The sequence below is a fragment of the Lemur catta genome, chromosome 15 (genome assembly GCF_020740605.2).
Source record: "Lemur catta isolate mLemCat1 chromosome 15, mLemCat1.pri, whole genome shotgun sequence".
Classification (NCBI taxonomy): Eukaryota; Metazoa; Chordata; class Mammalia; order Primates; family Lemuridae; genus Lemur; species Lemur catta.
The window spans coordinates 51,886,128-51,905,708 of record NC_059142.1 but is presented as its reverse complement, the minus strand read 5'-3'; the positions used below and the strand labels follow the sequence as shown (position 1 = coordinate 51,905,708).

Below are 19,581 nucleotides of genomic sequence, written 5' to 3'. Positions count from 1 at the left end.
TCCCAAATGATTAAGATTGAGAGTTTTTAATGTCACTGTGGCCTGGACTGGGGTTGGTGAGTGATTTGTAGAATACAATGGATTTTTTAAAATGCCAAATAAAGGAACTATTCATTCATTATCTTGGCGTGATTAGAAAAGCCTTGGGCCCTGCCAAGGATTTTGCCCAGGGCGGGGAAAAGCCACCTCTGGAGAAAGGATAGAGCCCTGTGATTGTGCCCTGTGGAGTCTGTGAAATGGCGACACCCCTGCCACCTCCTCCTGACTGCCACACTTGCTCCACCCTGCCTTTGCACCATAGTTCCATGCCTAGATGTCGCACCCCTCATTTTCCACCTGTGGAATTCCTATGTAAGCTAAATGTCTCCTCCTTTTGAAGCATCCAGGGTCTCCAGAGGCTTCCAGACATATGGAAGATGAAGTGGAAAAAGTACAACCTCACTTGGAGCCAGGCTTGGATTTACTTTTTGGGGTTTGTTCCTTACTAGTTGAGTGGCTTTGGGAGAGTAACTTAACTGTTTTAAGCCTCAGTTTCCCCAAGTGCAAAATGGGGAGTATAATAGCAACCTCAGAGGTAGATATTTATTGTTAGAGATATCGTCATCTTATTTTTATTATTAATTTGCCTCTGTCAAAGGCTTACTCAGCTGCACCACGGCGGATTCTCTCCTTGTTTCTCTCCTAGCTACTGGCTCATAAAGGACAGGCTCTGTGATTTACGGTCCCTGGGCCATCCCTGGCACATGTTGGCAAATACCGGTCCCTCAACACATTTGTCGAAATGGATAGATCTCAAAGGATTCTCAGGGAAGGCAGGTGACCAGAGAGGGACCTCCCGCTCCCATCCGGGAGCCGGGAGCCGGGAGCTGCGTTCCTGGACCAGGGACACTGCAGCCAGCACCTCCCTCCCACAGAACCAAGGGCTATGGGGCTTGTGGTTGGAATAACTGCGGGCCTGTCTGGATACATGGGTTTGACGGGTCAGAAAAACGGGGACCGAGAGAGCGGATGCTCAGAAAAAAAGGAATGGAGAAGACGGATCGAAAAGGAGGAAACTCGGGCGGAGCGGGCTGGCTGAGATGTGGGCCGGAGATGCAGCGAGGATGCAGTGTGAGGATGGAGGCGGGGAGCATAGCGCTGGGAGGGTTTCAGGCCCTGGGGACTGGGTGGCAGTGGGGGAGACTGAGCGGGCACAAGGCTCCGACGCAGAAGGAGGAGCGCAGAGGCACCAGGACTGAGCCGGGAAGGGCACGGGGCGTGCGGCGGCGCTGGGTCCTGCGGCGGCCCCGGAGCGGTGGGCGGCCCGAGCGGCAGGTGCGGGGGGCGGAGCCACGAGGGGGCGGGGCCGACGCCGGGCCGGCGGGCGGGGTGCGCAGCTCGTCTCCTGCGGGAGCAGCGGGGGCCGCGGAGCTGGAGCAGGAGCCGGAGCCGGGGCTGGGGCCGGGTCGGAGCGGGCTCCGGCGATATGGGGTCGGCCGACTCCAAGCTGAACTTCCGGAAGGCGGTGATACAGCTCACCACCAAGACGCAGGTGCGCTCCGGGGCCCCAGCCTCCCCATCTACCTGCCAGGCTGGGGGCTGGGCAGGGCCAGGGGAGGGGGCCTGCATGAACTTGGCTCTCCCAGAGACCGTGGGACTGGCTGGCCCGAAGGGTGACGCCAAGGCCAGCGCCAGAGAGAGACTCCTGGGCCTGTATCCCGGGGCTCCATCTCCTGGCCCTAGCCTCCTACCCCCAGCCTCCTCTCCCAGGAACACCCCTCTCCCCGAAGCCGCTGCTGCCACCTTAAGCTGACGTGTGCCTACTCCCTGGGCCGGCGACGCAGCTGTCCGGCCCTGCCCCGCCCCCCAGAGCCCCCAGCCTCTCCTCTCCAGCCTCCCCCTCCCCCACCCACCCATCCATCCACCCACCGCCCACTCCCCTCCCTGTCCCTTGGTGCCCGCGGGTCCCGGACGCAGGGCTCGGCTGACTCAATGCAAACAAAGCCTGGCCGGCGCCCGCCCTGGTCCGCGAAACAGCTGGTGAGCGGCGGCGGCAGTGGCCTCGCTGGGCCCAGGTCTCTGCGGGAGGCCAGGGAAGTCCCGGGTCTTCCTGGAGACACGCAGAGTGGCGGGCAGCAGGGCAGCCTGGTAGGAGGACCTGTCCCCAGGCCTATGGAGCCCAGCTTCCCAGCTGGGGACCACTCCAGGGGTCTTCACCTCTGAGGCCCTGCTGAGAGAAAGGTTGTGTTTGCCGGTAGTCTCTGTTCTCTGGTTCAGGGATGGGGGCCCTCAGGACTGCCCTTGGTCTGTTGGTGAGGGACCTGGGGGGACCTTTCAGCTTAGTCCACGCTTGTGACTCTCCGGAGTCCACAAGTGGCACAGCTGCCACCTCCTTGTCCCCAACATACACCACTTGGCTCTAGCAAGGCTGCTTCCCTGCCCACCCCTTCTTTCTTCACCCCTTGAACCAAGCCACTGTGGCCACAGAGATGCTCAACCCTGGCTCCCCACATCCCTCACTTTCAAGGGACTCAGGGCCTGGTACTATCTGGGACCTTCCTCTTCTCCCCACCCCCACCACCCTACTGCTCTCCTGGACTCTCTCTTGCTCCAGGAGTTGGAGTGGGCTCAAGGGAGCCATCTCATCTCCACAGCCAGCTGGTCACAGCCCCAGCCGTCACACCTCTGCTTCCTCACTCTTGATCCCACCCTGGAAAAGTCAGGTGCCCAGTGAATGCCCAGGGCCCCTGCAGGGTCCAGCCCTAGCTGAAAGGTGCTTGATAGAAACCAGACCTTGCTTCTCTCCAACCTCCCTGGCTCCTGGGTGGTTCTGGAACTTGTCTTTCTTAGGGGCTTTAGGTCTGTGGGTGGCAGGGAAGGTGGCAAGTGGGCCAGCTTCTCAATGTGGGGCCACAGGGACAGGAGGGAGGGAGGCAGGCAGGGAAGGAGGCAGGCAGGGAGGGAGGCTCCCATGTTTACCTGCCTGGGGAGTAACCACTGTGTCCGAGGAGGAATGCGTTGTAGGCTCAGCAGCGGGGGTCATTTGCCAGGCCAGCAGGACTAGCCCAGCCAGGTCTCGAAGGATTTGGAGTGTCCTAGTTCCTACCTGCTTGGGCTCTTTCCCCAAATACTGTGTCCCTCTGTCTTTCCCTGGCAGCAGCCCTGTGACCGGCTGCCTAAGGTGGTGCTATTCCGTTTCCCAGCTGAGGACAGTGGCTAGGCTTGGAATAGGACCTGGATAGCCTGGAGACCAGCCTGTGCCTCCTTCCAGAGAGCACGGGGGTCCCGCAGGTGGGAGGGGATGTGGGCTTCCTGGAGGGAGAGGCCCTCAATGGCTGAAGCCTCAGACCCTGTGTAGTGACCTGCTCAGGCTGCTTGGGTGTGAGGACTAGATCCCAGATGGTCATCACAGACCTTACCACTTGGTGTCCCCAAGGAGATCAGACCCATCATCCACAGGATGACAACTGGTTCTAGGCCCTTAGAGGCTGTGCTTTGGGCAGCAGACAAGTGGACCCAGAATCTTTTCCCGTGGCTGGAGCCTGTGCTGCCGCCCAGGCTTCCTCGCCTTCCTGCCCCACATCCTGTTTTCTTCCTGCCCCGTCATCCAGCCCTGACCCCGGTCCTGAGGGCCAGCAGCTTCGGCTGTGTTTCCTGACCCTTTCCCAGGGTGGGTGGGACCTGGGAATTGGGGACATCCCTAGTCCTGGAACCCTCTCCCAGATCCTACCTTTCTGCAGTTCTCTAGTGCAGGCCGGGTGAGACCTGGTGGGTGTGTGGTCACATGTGTGCATCTGTATGTGCACGGGCATGTATGTGGCACAGTCCTCCAGAACAGGCCAAGCAGGCAAGAGCACCGTGGTCCTTCTCCCTCCCTCTACTCCCCTGCAGAGAGTCCAAAGATGCAGCTGGTGCCCCAGATCCAAGCAGGGGTCTGGCCTGAGCAGAGGCCTGGCAAAGCCAGGTTAAGAACACCGGGCTTCCTACCAGGGTAGCTCAGTCCCTGTGCCCTTATCAGCAGGGTCCTGCCTACCTCCAGCAAAAATATGCCTTTCAAAGTACTAGTTCGGATTTTAGAAGCTTCCTTGGGTTGGGTGGAGGCCAGCTAGGGTCACTGAGGCAGGAGTTGAGCCAAGTCCCTCCCATCAGAAGCCTAAGGGGCCTCACTGACTAATGACTGTAGCATCAACCTAGCCTGGTATGGTCAGGCAGCGGTCACCAAATCCAAATGTCCAAGCCACAGTGGGATCAGGAAAAGAGGCCCAAGCTGAGGAAAGAGAGAAGCAAAAATCCTGTGCCTGAAGTTCCAGGCTAACTCCCATAGCTGGGATCTTTCCTCTGCTTCCAGAATTGGGCTACCTTGTGGCCTCTTAAGTATTTCTCAATTTGGATTGAGTTCCAGTGATGCTTGTCTGATGAACTAGGCCAGAGGTCATGTCCGCTTGGTGTTCAGATGAGTTCCTGCTCCTTTAAGGGAGTAGTAGCTACCTGGGAGAGGGGAAGTGTCAGAAATGGCAGCAAGATGGCAGAAGTTCTGTGGGTTTCCTGGGATGTCCTTTCTCACCTCACCCTGGCCCTAGGCCACCCAGTAAGTGCCAGAGGGCTGTCCTGGCTGAGGGCCTGAGGGCCAGCAAACCCCAGCTCCAGGGCCCCTCCTTTGGCCTTTGTTCCTCAACCCCAAATAACTCGTTCTGCCAGTTCTGGTCGAGCCAGGCCTGTCCTGAGGGCCATGGCCATGCAGCTCCCTGGAGTGGGGTGTTGGGGTATGCCTGGGCCTTGGGGAAGCCTGCGACCCCAACTCTGAGTTTGGACCGCCCCAGTGGCGTTCAGCCCCGCCCAGTGACCAGGCTGAAGAGGTCCCCAGGACCGAGTATAGCTTCAGCTGAGCAAATACTGTCTGAGCATCTGCCATATGCCTCAACTGCAAGGCCAGGGAAGAAGGGCTGGCGGACTGTTTCGAGGCAAGTGCCCTGGGCCGTGGAGTCAGGGACCGTGCGGGGTGAGAACAAGCCAGCAGTCAGGCGCTTGCGGAAGAAATGGTTTCAGAAACAAAAGTGCTTTTTAACAAGACATATATTTTGTTCTGATTACAAGAGTAATACATACAAAGTGCAGACTGGTGCTGGTAGCAGGGCCCTCGGCTTTATGGGCCCTGGGATTTCAGAGAAGGGAAAAGGCTGTGTTGGAGCAGCCAGGGAAGGTGTCTTGCAGGAAGTGATATTCAGAAGGAACCTTAAAGGATGGGCCTGAGGGCAGGTCAGCATGCCTTGGACTCTGGCTCCTCAACAGATGAGTGTCCAAAAAAGAACAAATAGGCCAGGCATAGTGGCTCATGCCTGTAATCCCAACACTTTGAGAGGCTGAGGTGGGAGGATTGCTTGAGGCCAGGAGTTTGAGACCAGCCTGGGCAACATAGTGAGTCCCTGTCTCTACCAGAAAACAAAAAACAAATGAACCAAAACAAAAACAAGAAATAGTAACATGTGCTCTTACAGAAAAATATAAAATCACCCAAAGAGATAGTTGCCGTTAACGTTCTAGTTCATTTTCTTCTAGTCTTTTATTAATATATCATTTAACACAAAATTGTGATCATCCTATAGGTAGTTTTATATCTTGTCTTCTTTTCACATAATGCTGTGTGCATTTTTCATTGGTTAATATTGTTTGAAAGTGTGATTTTGTTGGCTGCATAATATTCCATTGTAGGGATGTGCCTTAGTTTTTTAAGCATTCCCTGATTATTGGTCATTTCAGTTCATTCCAACGTTTTACTGTTATCAAAAATAAACATTCTCATACATGCACATCTCTGATCATTTCCCTAGAAGAGATATCTGGAAGTGAAATTTACAACGCAGACTAGTTGCCTTGGTTGCCCGTGTGACTGCATAGCTGACGCAGAGAGCATGCGTGTTTTTAAGGCATGTTGTGCCATAGGACCAGCTGGATTTGGAAGGCATTGTTGGAGGAGGGGGACTGCTGGGGAGAGGGAACAACCTGGGTAAAGGCGGAGAGAAGAGATAGTGGGGTCATGTCCTAGGGGTAGTAAGTGCAGGTGTGTGCATGTGTATGTACGTGTAAGGGTGTGTTTAAGTCAGATCTTAGCTGAGGGTAGGGCCACGGTTTGGACTTGATCCAGCAGGTGGTGGGAGCCCCCGAAGGTCTTTGTGTGAGGGAGCATCGCCTTTGGCTCTGTGCTCTGGCACAGGGGATGGGGCAGCGTAGAGGCAGGATTGAAGGAGGTGGATTTGGAGGTGGGAGCCCGGGTGAGAGCAGCCTGAGCTGCAGCGCTGGGAGGGGTGTGCTCCGCTCAGAGCCGTGGAGGTCAGAGGCACCAGGTCTGGCACCTGTTGGGTGTGCTTTGAGAGGGCAGAGCCTGGAGGACGAGGGGTGGCAGCAGCTTGGGTGACTGGAGACAGAGTGCTCGTCCCCTTTTTTTTTCTTCCCTGGGCATTTGACCTAATGGTGTGGCCTGGGGCTGTGCCCAGGTGGGGAGGGCTGCCCTGCCAGAGGAGGGTGGTGACTTAGCCAGGGTCACACAGGCTCTCGGGGACTGGGCTGGGCTTTGGCTATTGGATTCCGTGCCCAGCTGAGCCCTGACCATGCACGCTGAGTGTACCAGCCTGACTGCTGGCCAGGCCTGGCGGTGGCTGAAGGATGTCCCCCACGCATGTGGGGAGGCTCCTGGCACCAGCTGGATGGGGTATGGCTTCCCTCTTGGGGTCTGTCCTGGCCACAGGTTGAGCAAACTTGGGTCCATTGGCAAGGGGTCATGTAACTCTGGACCCTGGGTATCCCCACAGCCCGTGGAAGCCACCGATGATGCCTTTTGGGACCAGTTCTGGGCAGACACAGCCACCTCGGTGCAGGATGTGTTTGCGTTGGTGCCAGCAGCAGAGATCCGGGCTGTGCGGGAAGAGTCACCCTCCAACCTGGCCACCCTGTGCTACAAGGTGAGGGATGCCCCGCCCCTTGCAGCCACTGCCTGCCGAGCCATCTTCCACCTCCCCCGGGCAGCTGACAATGGCCCAGCCTTCAGTGGGAGAGGCCAGGCACCCAAAACATGCCACCCCCAGGTCCAGGCAGTCCTGAGGCTTCCCCCAGTTCTCCCCCTAGCCTAGGCGGTTCTCCTCCTGCGGAAGTGACCATTTATGAAGGTTCTTCCAGGCCAGACCATGCTGAGCACTTTCCACAAATCAGCTCCTTCAGCTCACCCTGGGAGGTGGGTACTGTTAGTGTTGCCATTTTACAGATGAGGAAACTGAGGCGGAGACTGGTGTCATCACTTAGCAAGGGCCATCCAGTCGTGAGCTGGGCTCCCCTGATGCTCTGAGCTGCTCTGGCCTGCATCCCAGTCCCCTGGGCTGGCTGGCCCCGTCTGCACAGATGACCCTGCCAGGTGGCTCCTTTGCCTGTGGCTCCCTGCCCCTCCCCCTCTGTGGCCTCAGTGCCCACCCTGACCCCAAGTGCCAGGGCCCTACTTCCCCTTCCAGCATGCCCCTCTGCTCCTGCTGGTCCCCGCAGGCTGTCGAGAAGCTGGTGCAGGGAGCTGAGGGCGGCTGCCACTCGGAGAAGGAGAAGCAGATCGTCCTGAACTGCAGCCGGCTCCTCACCCGCGTGCTGCCCTACATCTTCGAGGACCCCGACTGGAGGGGCTTCTTCTGGTCCACAGTGCCCGGGGCCGGGCGAAGAGGGGTCTGTGGGCCTGGCCAGGGCTGGGTGGGAGGTAGAGTCGGTGTGACAGGGAGAGCACCTTTCAGGGCCGGCCACATTCCTCCCAATGGGATCTGGGAAGCCGGGGCGGGGCGGGCAGTGGGGCTGCCGCGGAGGGAGGGTGGTCAGTGCCACGGCCTCAGGCCCGCAGGTCTTCTCCCGTGGGGTCTCTGCCACCCAGCCCAGAGGAGGTAGTTGAGGAGAGAAGCCGAGAGCGGGGGTGGCTGGGCAGAGATGGGGGCTGGGCCGCTGGGCCTGCTGATGGCCCGAGAGGGACCCTACTGCCCTCTCTCACCCCACCTCACCTGCGCTGGGCTTATCTCCAGGCGAGGTGCTGAGGGGTGGGGCTCAGGGATTCCCAGCAGGGCTGAGGCTGTTGGGGTCAGGATGCCGCCTAGCCTGTCACTGTTCCCGGGCCTGGTGCCCTGCTGTGTCCAACTCTGCCTTGAGAGGTTTGGGGCCACCTGGAGCCCACGTCCTCCTCCTTCATCCCCCTGCCCACACTACCTGCCTGGGCCCAGTTCCTGTCCTCCACCCCCTCCCCCAAGCTCTGGGGCCCGTCTCCTTGGCCAGCTACCACTGAGGCAGCCTGTGGGTGCCTTGTTCCCATCAGGGGGAGGAGGATGACGAGAACGCCCGGCCCCTGGCTGAGTCCCTGCTCCTGGCCATTGCTGACCTGCTCTTCTGCCCGGACTTCACGGTCCAGAGCCACCGGAGGAGCACCGTGGTGAGGGCGGCTGGGGCGGGCTCTGGTCCTGGTTGGGGCTGGGCCAGCTGAAGTTCCCTTGGGCAGGATGCTTCGGGGGCGGGGCTGCTCCAGGAAAGCTGGGCTGCCTGGCACGCATGGGCCTGGATTGGGGGCGGTGGCTGGTACAGCTGGAGCAGGGCCAGTTGGGCTGCCCCTGCCACCGCATCCGGGTGGCTGGGCACAGGCACCCATTGTCCCTGCCTGCTCAGGCTTGTGGGGAGCGGGGCTTGTACGCTGGAGGCCTGGCCCTCTCACTTCCCGTGGTCCCAGGGACTCGACCCTGAGTGCTCTTTGTCCCCACCCCACACACCACCACGGCACCCCACTCCCTGCCCCTCCCTCCCTCTCATCTCAAACTGGACTGAGCGAGTAAGAACCAGTGTGAGACTGAAGAAAGACGAGCTTTCAAGAGGTCTAAGGACATTCACTTCTTCTTTGTGCATTAGGGCCTGGGGCACCGTGAGGGTCTGTCTTTAGAATACAAGGGTCCCTGCCCCCAGGGATGGTGGGAGGCTTTTGTTGGCTGGGTTGCCACTATTCACCTTGTCACCCCCTACCTGAGCTCTCCCTGGCTCTGTCTCCAGGACTCGGCAGAGGACGTCCACTCCCTGGACAGCTGCGAGTACATCTGGGAGGCTGGTGTGGGCTTCGCTCACTCCCCCCAGCCTAACTACATCCACGACATGAACCGGTGAGCTTGTCTCAGGCCCGGAGCCCTCGGCAGAGCTGCAGCCCCGGCCAGGCCCCCCCAACAGCTCAGAGAGGCCCAAGGTTCTTCCAAGGAAACTCTCGCCATTTGTGACCCAGCTTCAGTCTTACAGGGATAAACAGGCGTCACTTCTTTCCTTGCACATGGCTGGGGTGTTGGGCAGGGTGGGGGATTGGATCCTAAACTACCCTCCGCCATCCCTGTACCCCAAGGATGGAGCTGCTGAAACTGCTGCTGACGTGCTTCTCCGAGGCCATGTACCTGCCCCCAGCTCCAGAAAGTGGCAGCACCAACCCATGGGTTCAGTTCTTTTGTTCCACCGAGAACAGGTGAGGGGTCCCTTTCTTTTCTCTCCATTCTCTCCCTTCTTGTTCTGGACGACCCTGAGCTGAGACCATCCTCCAGCTCCCTGTCCTACTCGGGGAGGTGCTGCCCCCTGCTGGTGATGGGCTGTAACGTACCAGCCACATTTCACACCAGTCTTGTCCAACGAACGTCTCCTTAGAGTCCCCTTCGCAGGAACGGGGCCCCTGGGTCCTCCATCTAGAGCCACCTGTCCAGTAGAAATATAGTACAAACCACATGTGCAATTTTAAAATTAAAAATGTAAAAACAAGTAACATTAATTTCAATGACATATTTCATTTAACCTGAAACATCCCCAATATTAGCATTTAACATGTAATCAGTACACAAAATGATTTACATTCCCTTTTCCATACCAAGTTTTCAAAATCCAGTGTGCATTTGACACAGCACATCTCAAATTGGACCGGCCACATTCTGGGTGCTCAATGGCTACACGTGGCTCGTAGCTGCCCTGTGGGACTGTGTGGTTTAGACAGTGGGTGGAGAGAAGGTGTGACAAGGACCCTGAAGGATGGGGCGGCCCGGCCCACATGGGGCACTCACGGACTGTGGGGGCACATGTGAGTACATGGGGGTGTCACACAAGCCACAGGGCGGGGCTGAGTGTTCGAGCAGGGACACACGCTCCAGCTGTGCCCAGGGCTGCACTGGTAGCACAGGGGCTAGTGCCTCTGTGGGCGGGGGTGGCCCTGCGACGCACAGACAGCGATGCCCACGTGGCACGCCTCATCCTTCAGGTGTTGCTGGCCTTCTGCCCAACCTTTTAAAAAGTTTTTTTCTGGAAGAAAAGGGAGCCCAGGTGACCCCCTCTGCCAGCCATGGCCAAAGGCTGGTGAGAGTTTTCTTTCTCACCAGCCTTATCAGGCAGACTGCCACCCTTTGTCACTCACTTAACCTCGCTGGGTCTCAGCTTCCTCGTCCGTAAGATGAGGAGCTTGAACCCTGACATCTTACAAATCTGAATCGAGTAGCTCTGTGGCCTGGGAGCTGGCTGGGTGAGCCCGTGCTCCGCTGAAGCCCTGAAGGAGAATATCTTCCCCTCAAGACCCTAAGGGGTATGATGGTGTCCCGCTCGGGAAGGGACCAGCTCATGGTTCTGCTTCTCAGCTCCCAGCCCAGGGCCTAGCACTGGAATGCTTGTTGAATGAGGAGCTGGCTCGGATGACCCTCCAGGGTGGCCTGAGGGGTGATCGGAGAGCTGGGCCCCAGATGGCGCCTCTGCAGCCCCGCCCTTCCCCCTCCCCCACAGACACGCCCTGCCCCTCTTCACCTCCCTCCTCAACACCGTGTGTGCCTATGACCCTGTGGGCTACGGGATCCCCTACAACCACCTGCTCTTCTCCGACTACCGGGAGCCCCTGGTGGAGGAGGCTGCCCAGGTGCTCATCGTCACCTTGGACCACGACAGTGCCACCAGCGCCAGCCCCACTGTGGATGGCACCACCACAGGCACCGCCATGGATGATGCCGATGTAAGGACGGGAGGAGGGAGGGTGCAGCTGGCCCTGCTAGGGCTGCGGGTGCAGGGTGAGGGCGCCTGCTCACCAGGGGCTTCTACTCTTGGCAGCCCCCAGGGCCTGAGAACCTGTTTGTGAACTACCTGTCCCGCATCCATCGTGAGGAGGTAAGTTGAGTGCAGCTCTTGGATTCTCACTGCCCACCCCCATGATGCCTTTGCAGCGGCGGGGAAATCCTGACCCTATGTGAAGGGACCACGGTCTCCATGGACTTGGCCACCCCTTGTGAATTAGTGATGGCAGGACTGCGGGGCTTTTGAGATGCAGAAAGGGCTGATGGCCTCAACTGGGTGGGGGTAACCGGGCAGGCTTCTAGGAGGAGGTGTTTCTGATGTTGAGTTTCAGAGGAGGAGGGAAATGACAGTGGAAAGTGGACTTTAGGCCAGGCAGGCCTGAGTTCATGTGTCTGTGGCCTTGGGGAGGTGCTTGAGCTCCCAGAGATCTAACTTCTGCAGCTGCAAGATGGGGACCACAGCTGCTTCCTCACCTTGTGAGGATGGAAGCAGAGCACAGCCCAGCTCATAGCAGGTGCTCAGTAAATGACAGCTCTGTGCGAACAGTGGGATGCTCCCCACGTGTGATGGGGCAATGGGGAGGAGTATTTTGGGGAGGGGCAGGGGGTGGCACCTGTCAACCATGAATCCAGGTGGGCAGGGTCCCAGTGGAGGACATGTGTATATGTGGGTCACCAGGAGCAGCAGCCTTGCTTGGGATGTGGGCAGCCCAGGGACAGGGAGGCTGTGGTTTGGCAGGGGGCGGCGGGCTCTACACACCTGCCCTGGACTCAGCCTACCAAGAGGGTGGCCCCAGGACAGCTATTGACATCAGAATCTGGGCCCCTCCGGCTCTGGAGGTAGGATCAGGCTCTGGGAGAGTGAGGGAGCATTTGTGGGGAGTGCAGGCTGGGAAGCTGGGGCCGTGGGGAGCCGGGCTGGACAGGCCCCTGCTCTGCCCTCCTACCAGGACTTCCAGTTCATCCTCAAGGGCATAGCCCGGCTGCTGTCCAACCCCCTGCTCCAGACCTACCTGCCCAACTCCACCAAGAAAATCCAGTTCCACCAAGAGCTGCTGGTTCTCTTCTGGAAGCTCTGTGACTTCAACAAGGTGGGCTGGCTTCGAGGGGCTCAGCCCAGCGGCCAGTGGAGATGGAGAGTGGCTGCCCGGGTAGCCTGGGGAGACTGAGGGGGAGAGGGTGGGGCAGAGCTGCCCCTCCCCCCAACCCAGCCCACCTGACCCCTCCCCTCCACCCCCAGAAATTTCTCTTCTTTGTGCTGAAGAGCAGTGATGTGCTGGACATCCTGGTCCCCATCCTCTACTTCCTCAATGATGCCCGAGCCGATCAGTGTAAGACCAGGGTGCAGTGTGGGATGCTGGGGGGCTTCCTGGCAGGGGGTGGGGGCCAGGCCATCTGTCCTGCCTCCCAGGAGCTCAGGCCTGGTGCTCTGACCTCCCAGGAGGGGTTTCCTCCTGCTCCCTAGGGTGGGTCCCTGCCCCGGCACCCTCCCTCCCCTTCCCACCCCGAGCGACCCCTCCTGTGCCCCATGCTGCAGCCCGCGTGGGCCTGATGCACATTGGCGTCTTCATCCTGCTGCTCCTGAGCGGGGAGCGGAACTTCGGGGTGCGGCTGAACAAGCCCTACTCAGTGCGTGTGCCCATGGACATCCCGGTCTTCACGGGCACCCACGCCGACCTGCTCATCGTGGTGAGGGGCCTCGCACGGCCAAGCCCTGGGGGTGTGGGCCACGTCCTCCTGGCCGAGTCCTGGCCTGGTCCCCGTGACGGGGACCCCACGGCCGCCCCTCTCCCTCCCGGCACAGGTGTTCCACAAGATCATCACCAGCGGGCACCAGCGGCTGCAGCCCCTCTTCGATTGCCTGCTCACCATCGTGGTCAACGGTACGGGCCAGGCCCACCTTCCCCGCGCTCGCCACCAGGTGGCGCCAGGCGCCTGGCCGACCGGCCGCCGCTCCCTGGTTGAAACCCCCTCCGTCCCACAGAGGTAGAACGCGAGCCCTTGTGTGCCGCTCGTTTTTCTAGGAGCCACATTAAAAATATAAAAGAACAGGTGACAAAAATTTTTAAAATATTTTCTCTAATCCACTATATCCCAAATACTGTCATCTCACATGTAGCCAATATAAAAAATTATGAATGGGCTATATGATACTCTTCCACACGCAGTCTTCGCAATCTTGCGTGTTTCACACGTGCACCGCCTCTCAGATCTAGCTGCGTTTCACGCACTAAATGGCCACATGTGGCTGGTGACCACCAGGTTGGACGGTGCAGGTTTGGACAGTTGGTATCACACAGTGGGGGGAATCACAGCCACCTCCTTTCTGCCTTTGCCCCGCCAGCCGGCACAGACTGGGGACAGCCACCTGCGAGGAAGCAGGAGGGCTTGGGGCCCAGCGAGGCGGGTGGCTGTGGGCTGGGGCAGGGTGACTTCAGTGTGGCCGTCTTTTGCAGAGGATGGTCGTGGTGGGTGGTGGCTGCAGGGCGAGTGGTGTGGGGCTGTGGGGGCCTCTAGCTGGGCTATGAGCTCTGGGGCCAAGACCGGCCCTTCCTGTCCTCGTTCACTCACTGGCTCCACCCCGCAAATCTTCTGTGAGCTGGCTCTGAAAATGCGTTTGAACCAGACAGCCCCCTGCCCGGTGGGGCCCTCAGCCTGGTGAGGGGGGAAGACGTGCGACAAGGACACGCACAGATCAATATGTGCCTTCAGGCTGAGCACAGCATTTCATCTTTGATCCCCCACTGCCCCCCAGGTCTGTGCCCCAAAATACCTATCTAATGCATTCCAGAAAGACTTCAAGGTCCTGAGTTTGTATCTCCGCCCAATCATTTTATTACTGGGGAACTTGGGCCAAGTTTACAACCCTCTCTGAGCTGCAGGTTCCTCATCTGTGAGATGGGGATGATCTCACCTGTGTCCTTCCTCCCTGTCAGGTGTGGGGAGGACTGGGAGAGGTGGGAGGCGTATGGCTTTGTAAACAGGACAGCTGTCCTCATGGTTGAGGGGTGAGGGGAGGGTGGAGCCTCACTGCCTCTAGGGGCTTGGTTTCCCTGGCTTTGCAGGGGCAGGGAGGGACTGGAACAGGAGCACGTTGTTCTGCCCAGGCCCGCCATGTGCAGGGCTGGCAGGGGCCCAGGAGTGAGCTGACCACTCCCCTGCAGTGTCTCCCTACCTCAAGAGCCTGTCTATGGTGACTGCCAACAAGCTGCTGCACCTGCTGGAGGCCTTCTCCACCACCTGGTTCCTCTTCTCCGCTGCCCAGAACCACCACCTGGTCTTCTTCCTCCTGGAGGTCTTCAACAACATCATCCAGTACCAGTTTGATGGTGAGGCAGCAGCCACGGCCCTGGCCAGCCTCGGGGGCAGGGATCAGGGCAGCCCATGGGTGAGGGCACCTTCCCGTCACAGCCTAGGAACTGGTCTCCAGGGAGGTGCTGGCCAGCCAGCCTTCTGCTCTCAGTTTATTCATGCAGTGTGCATTTATTGAACATTTGCTGTGTACTTGGGTGCAGGGGATACAGTGGAGAACAAAGATGTGCTTCCTGCCCCATGGAGTTCACAGCTGGGGACAGAGGCAGGAGGGAGGCTTCAAACCAATGATCCCCCAGTCAGGTCATCTTAAATCTGATAAAAAGGAAGTTCAGACACCCTTGGGTGTCTTAGCAGCCATCCTGCCCAATGTCAGACACCAGGCTGCCTGGTGTAAATTTAGGCCTTGCCGCTCATCAGCTCTGTGACTGTGGGCATGTTACCTAACCTCTCTGAGCCTCAATTTTCTCATCTGTGAAATGGGCCTAACAATAGTACAAAGAGTCCCTATCTCAGGGGCAGTTGGGAGGATTAAATAAAATAACCCACAAAAAGCACAGTGCCTGGCAATTTCAATATTAGCAATTATTATTATTGCTGTTTCCACTATAAGCAAAATTTGTGCTGATCTCTAAGGGCTGAACAGGGGTAAGGCGGGTAGGAGAGCATTGCGGAGGGGTCGGGGTGGACAACACGCGGGGAGGCCCTGGGGGGTGTTGAGCTGAGAGCAGAAGAGTGTGGGGTGAGGCAGGATCAGAGGGGTGGACGGGGGCCCTGAAGGCCCGGAAGGCATTTGTGTCTCCTGCTGAGAGCCTGGGCTGGGGAGGGCTGGGGGTCAGGCACTCACCATGTGGTCTTCCCGGATGCCTCCTTGGTCACCTGGCTCAGGGAGAGTCAAAATATTTCACAGCTGGCTTGGAGTGGACACAGCCAGGCCACCCTGGGGCTCGGCCCTCTTTGCCAGGAGGTGTCCCTTGAGTGCTGGGTTGTGAGGGGTCTTGGGGTCCCAGGAGGGGGGTGCTGTGGGGAGCTCAGGCCGGATGCTATTTTCCCACAATGTAACATCCTGGGGTGGCCATGGCTGGCACACACTCCGCCGAGGCCTGTCCTGGCACCTCCACTGGGCTCTCTGTACCATCTACCCCTGGGGAAGACATCCTCCTGTTCTCCAACCCTTCCCCTAGGAAGCCCACCCAGATTGGTGGTGGGGGGGTGGGGGTGGGGAGGCGAGGGGCCTCCCTGAGGCCAGACATGCTGCTCCCCACAGGCAACTCCAACCTGGTCTACGCCATCATCCGCAAGCGCAGCGTCTTCCACCAGCTGGCCAACCTGCCCACCGACCCGCCCGCCATCCACAAGGCCCTGCAGCGGCGCCGGCGGCCGCCCGAGCCCTTGTCCCGCACCGGCTCGCAGGAGAGCGCCTCCATGGAGGGCTCCCGCCCCGCTGCCCCCCGCGGAGCCCGGCACTCTCAAGACCAGCCTGGTGGCCACCCCAGGTCTGGCGCTGGTGGGTGGGAGGGGTTGGGGGCTGGACAGTCTCTGGGGGGTCACCCCCATCTCTGGCCAGGGACGTGGCCTGCATTGGGAAGCTGTGGGATGGGGATGGGCAGCATGGGTGGGCTGGAGGTGCTGGGGGGGCCCAGGAAGGGTAGCTTGTGGGGGGATGGGGCCTCGGGGCGAGGTGGGTTCTGGGAGGGGTGGGCACAGGTAGAGGTCAGGGGGTCGGACACAACACAGCACCTCTAAAGCGGGTGGGGGAGTAGAGGGTCTCATGTCTGTGGCAGGGGTCCTGACTCCCACCTGTGTCCACCCAGGCATTGACAAGCTGACAGAGAAGTCCCAGGTGTCAGAGGATGGCACCTTGAGATCCTTGGAGCCTGAGCCCCAGCAGAGCTCAGCAGATGGCAGCCCAGCCAAGGGGGTGGGTGACAGGGACTCCTGGAACAGGGTGAGGCTGGGTGTTCCCTTCCTCCCTGCCTTTGTGGTGTGGATTGGGCCAGGGGACTCTGGGGTCACCTGCAACAGAGGGGCAGGCACCCAGCGCCCTGGGCATCGGAGTTGGCACTGCTGACTCTCAGGGAGGGGCTGGGGGGCCTTTCACAGACCCCTCCCTTGTTTATTGGTCACGGTGAAGGCCTTGGCCTTCAGATTCCTCAACCGTCAGCCTTATCTGAGCTGGCTTTTACCCCATCTGCCCTGTCGGCCCCTGGCCCTAAACCTGTCACTGGGTTGGGCTGGGCTTGGGGCCCAGGGCAAAGGGTGCTGGGCTGGGCTCCCCTCTGTTGGGAGCAACCCCCCCAGCAGTCAGTGGGGAGACCTCATTGCCCTCTGCCCCCACCCTGCACTCTCTCCCTGCATCCCTCACCCCCGTTCCTTTCTGGGGACCAGGAGTCCAGTCAGGCATGGAGGGAGCAGCGGCGACTGTCCAGTGCGTCAGCCAGTGGACAGTGGAGCCCGACGTCAGAGTGGGTGAGGCCCCACCCTGGAGGAGCTGGGGCTTGGGGTTCGGGAAGATGGCATCGAGGTGGGGCTGGGTCAGGGGTCCCCCGGCCTAGAACAGCTCGGTAAAGACTCCAATGGGAATATGTCCCTAGGAGCTGGGCTGGGGGTCAGTCATTCTGGCTGGGTGACCTTCCCATGGGTTTGGCCTCTTTCTGGCTCAGTTGCATCCTCTGTCTACACTGCCTGCCAGAGTTCCCCAGCAGGATGGAGCTCCGGTTACTCACAGTGCTCACTTCCTTAATAAATCTTCCTTTCTGACTTCCTTCCCTCAATCATGTCCCCACTCCCTGTGTGTGTCCTGAGATCACCACTGATTGCCCTGGACAGAAATGATACGTGTCCCTGCCCAGTGCTGTTGTGAGGGCTAAAGGGGACAGTTTCCGAAAGGCACGTGGACAGTGTCTGGCCTGTAGAAGGTGCTTACTGGGGCCACGGCCCTCACCATGAACAGCAGTTACTGCTCACAGCCCTGCTGCAGGGAGCGGGGAAGCTTTCTGCCTTGGGGCGCCCATGGTTCTGGGTCAGGGTCAGGTCTGTCCCACAGCCCCAGCAAGCCCGCTCCCTCCCCAGGTCCTCTCCTGGAAGTCGAAGCTGCCGCTGCAGACCATCATGCGGCTGCTGCAGGTGCTGGTTCCCCAGGTGGAGAAGATCTGCATCGACAAGTAAGTCTGACGCTGGGCTCTGGGCGGTGGGGGCAGGGGGCGGGTGGGCTCTGGGGCGGGGCCAGCCCAGGCTTGGGTGGGGTGTGTCTCGGGGGCGGGGGGAGCCCCATGCCCTCCTGGACCAGGGGAGCACACTGGAGAGCCCTCCCTCTGCCCGCAGGGGCCTGACGGACGAGTCGGAGATCCTGAGGTTCCTGCAGCATGGCACCCTGGTGGGGCTGCTGCCCGTGCCCCACCCCATCCTCATCCGCAAGTACCAGGCCAACTCGGGCACGGCCATGTGGTTCCGCACCTACATGTGGGGCGTCATCTATCTGAGGTGGGCCCCGGAGGCGGGTCTGGGCTCTGGGGGGCCCTCAGCTCTGGGTCCCATCATCTGTGGTGGGGTTAACATCAAGACAGTCAGCCAAGGTGGTCTTGTCTGCTTGAGGGTGGGCACCCATTGCCCAGGGTGGGACATCTGGCTGGAGGGGTTGGTTTGGGAATTACTGCTGCCTGGCTCCTCCCCGGCATCTTTCCCGAAAGGTGTTTCAGCACCTGGTGACTACCCGCTCCCCCACCTGCAGGAATGTGGACCCACCTGTCTGGTACGACACAGACGTGAAGCTGTTTGAGATTCAGCGGGTGTGAGGATGGAAGCCTGCAAGGGGCTGGGTCCAGATGCTTCCCGGACCCACCCACCGTTCTGAGCTTTAAATTACCACAATCAGGGCCTGGTGCAGGCAGAGTGGCTGAGTCCTGGGTGACAGGCCCCAGAGGGCCCCCTGTGGCTGGGACAATGAGGACCGGCTCTGACCCCCACCCCCCAAGCTGGACTCACGGGAACCTCCTGTCTCCAGGGCTACAGGCCCTCCCAGACCCCCTCACTCCGATGCCCTTTTAGGGGCCTTTTCTGTGCTGACCCCTCAGTGCCCACCTGCCCCCAAAAGCCACCAGGTCCCTGTGCCCCAATGGGTTTGCCCAGTGAGCCATGGGCTGTCCCTTGAGGCACCTGGCAGGGCGAGGGGAGTCTTTCCCAGCCTCCTAAGCTGAAGTCACCTGTTTTGGGCCCGCTTCCTGCCAGGGCCCGTGGGAAGAGTGTGGCCAGGCTGCCCCTCTGGGAGGCTGAGGGCTGGCAGACTGCAAAAGCCAGACTGGGGCCCCTCGTGTATTCTTGGGTGTGGAGTGGGGTGTTGAGGATCTCCCTTCTACCCGGTAATGGGGGAGAGTGGGGGGTGCCACCCCACTGCTGCCTGAGTCGAGGGGGTGCCACCCTGCCATCCTCCCCAGCTCTGCCCCGCGGGGGCCTCTCACCCCCCTGTGTCAGTACAATCTTTGCTCTGTACAATCGGCCCCTTTACACAATAAACCCCCCTCTCCCCGCTCTGTCTCTTTGTGCTTGGAGGAGAGGGGGCCAGGCCATGGCTCTTTTCTTAAGGGGAGCTGAGGACTCTGCACCCCAGAGTCAGTCCCCAGAGGGCCCCCAGTGCACGACTGGGAAGCGGCACTTGTCACTTCCTTGGATGAGAAGCAAGACGGGCTCAGTTGCCTCAGGTTTGAGCCCCTGGGCCGTGGCCAGACAGAAAGCCCACACAGGAGAGGCCAAGGGGCCACCCCAGGCAGCCACTGAGACCGTGCTGGGGGCCCCGGCAGTGTCCCCGGGCATGCCTGTGCCTCGCCCCGTGGAGGGGGTGAGGAGGAGGGCAGATCCCGCTGTTTGCTCTGGGCTCAGGGAGATGGATGGGCTGTCAGTGGCTGCCTCTCCCCTCCGTGCTCCACCCGCGGGCTCAGAAGATCAGGCGGGCCTGGGCAGCAGAGGCCATAAGCTCTGTGGTGAGCCAGCTGCAGAAAGTCACCTGGGGCTCTGTCCCAGAGAGAGGGTGTGCTGGGGCGGGGGGCGGGGGGGGGGGATACACATGCCTCTGCCCACCTCTTCCCACCCCTTCCCACGGATCAACAAGGGAAGGACCAGTTTAGACCTGCCTGGCCCAGGAATGTGGCAGCCCCACAGCCCTGCCCAGGGTGACTGTCTTTTCCCAGCACGTGGAGCGGCAGTTCTGTCTCTGGGAACAAAT

General features: G+C 59.9%; 1 protein-coding gene across 1 annotated transcript; it reads left to right on the top strand.

Annotated features, from left to right (window-relative positions):
• Nucleotides 1–1,363: 1,363 nt before the first annotated feature.
• Nucleotides 1,364–18,890, top strand: HID1 (HID1 domain containing). Its single transcript, XM_045569869.1, is given in 20 exon segments — nt 1,364–1,531; nt 6,786–6,935; nt 7,507–7,677; nt 8,309–8,422; nt 9,028–9,134; nt 9,365–9,481; nt 10,771–10,993; nt 11,089–11,145; nt 12,002–12,142; nt 12,292–12,382; nt 12,589–12,740; nt 12,856–12,934; nt 14,216–14,380; nt 15,631–15,812; nt 15,814–15,859; nt 16,178–16,284; nt 16,752–16,832; nt 17,436–17,527; nt 17,688–17,846; nt 18,094–18,890. Coding segments are annotated over 20 exon segments (2,364 nt in total). The 5' UTR covers nt 1,364–1,465; the 3' UTR covers nt 18,158–18,890.
• Nucleotides 18,891–19,581: the final 691 nt, after the last annotated feature.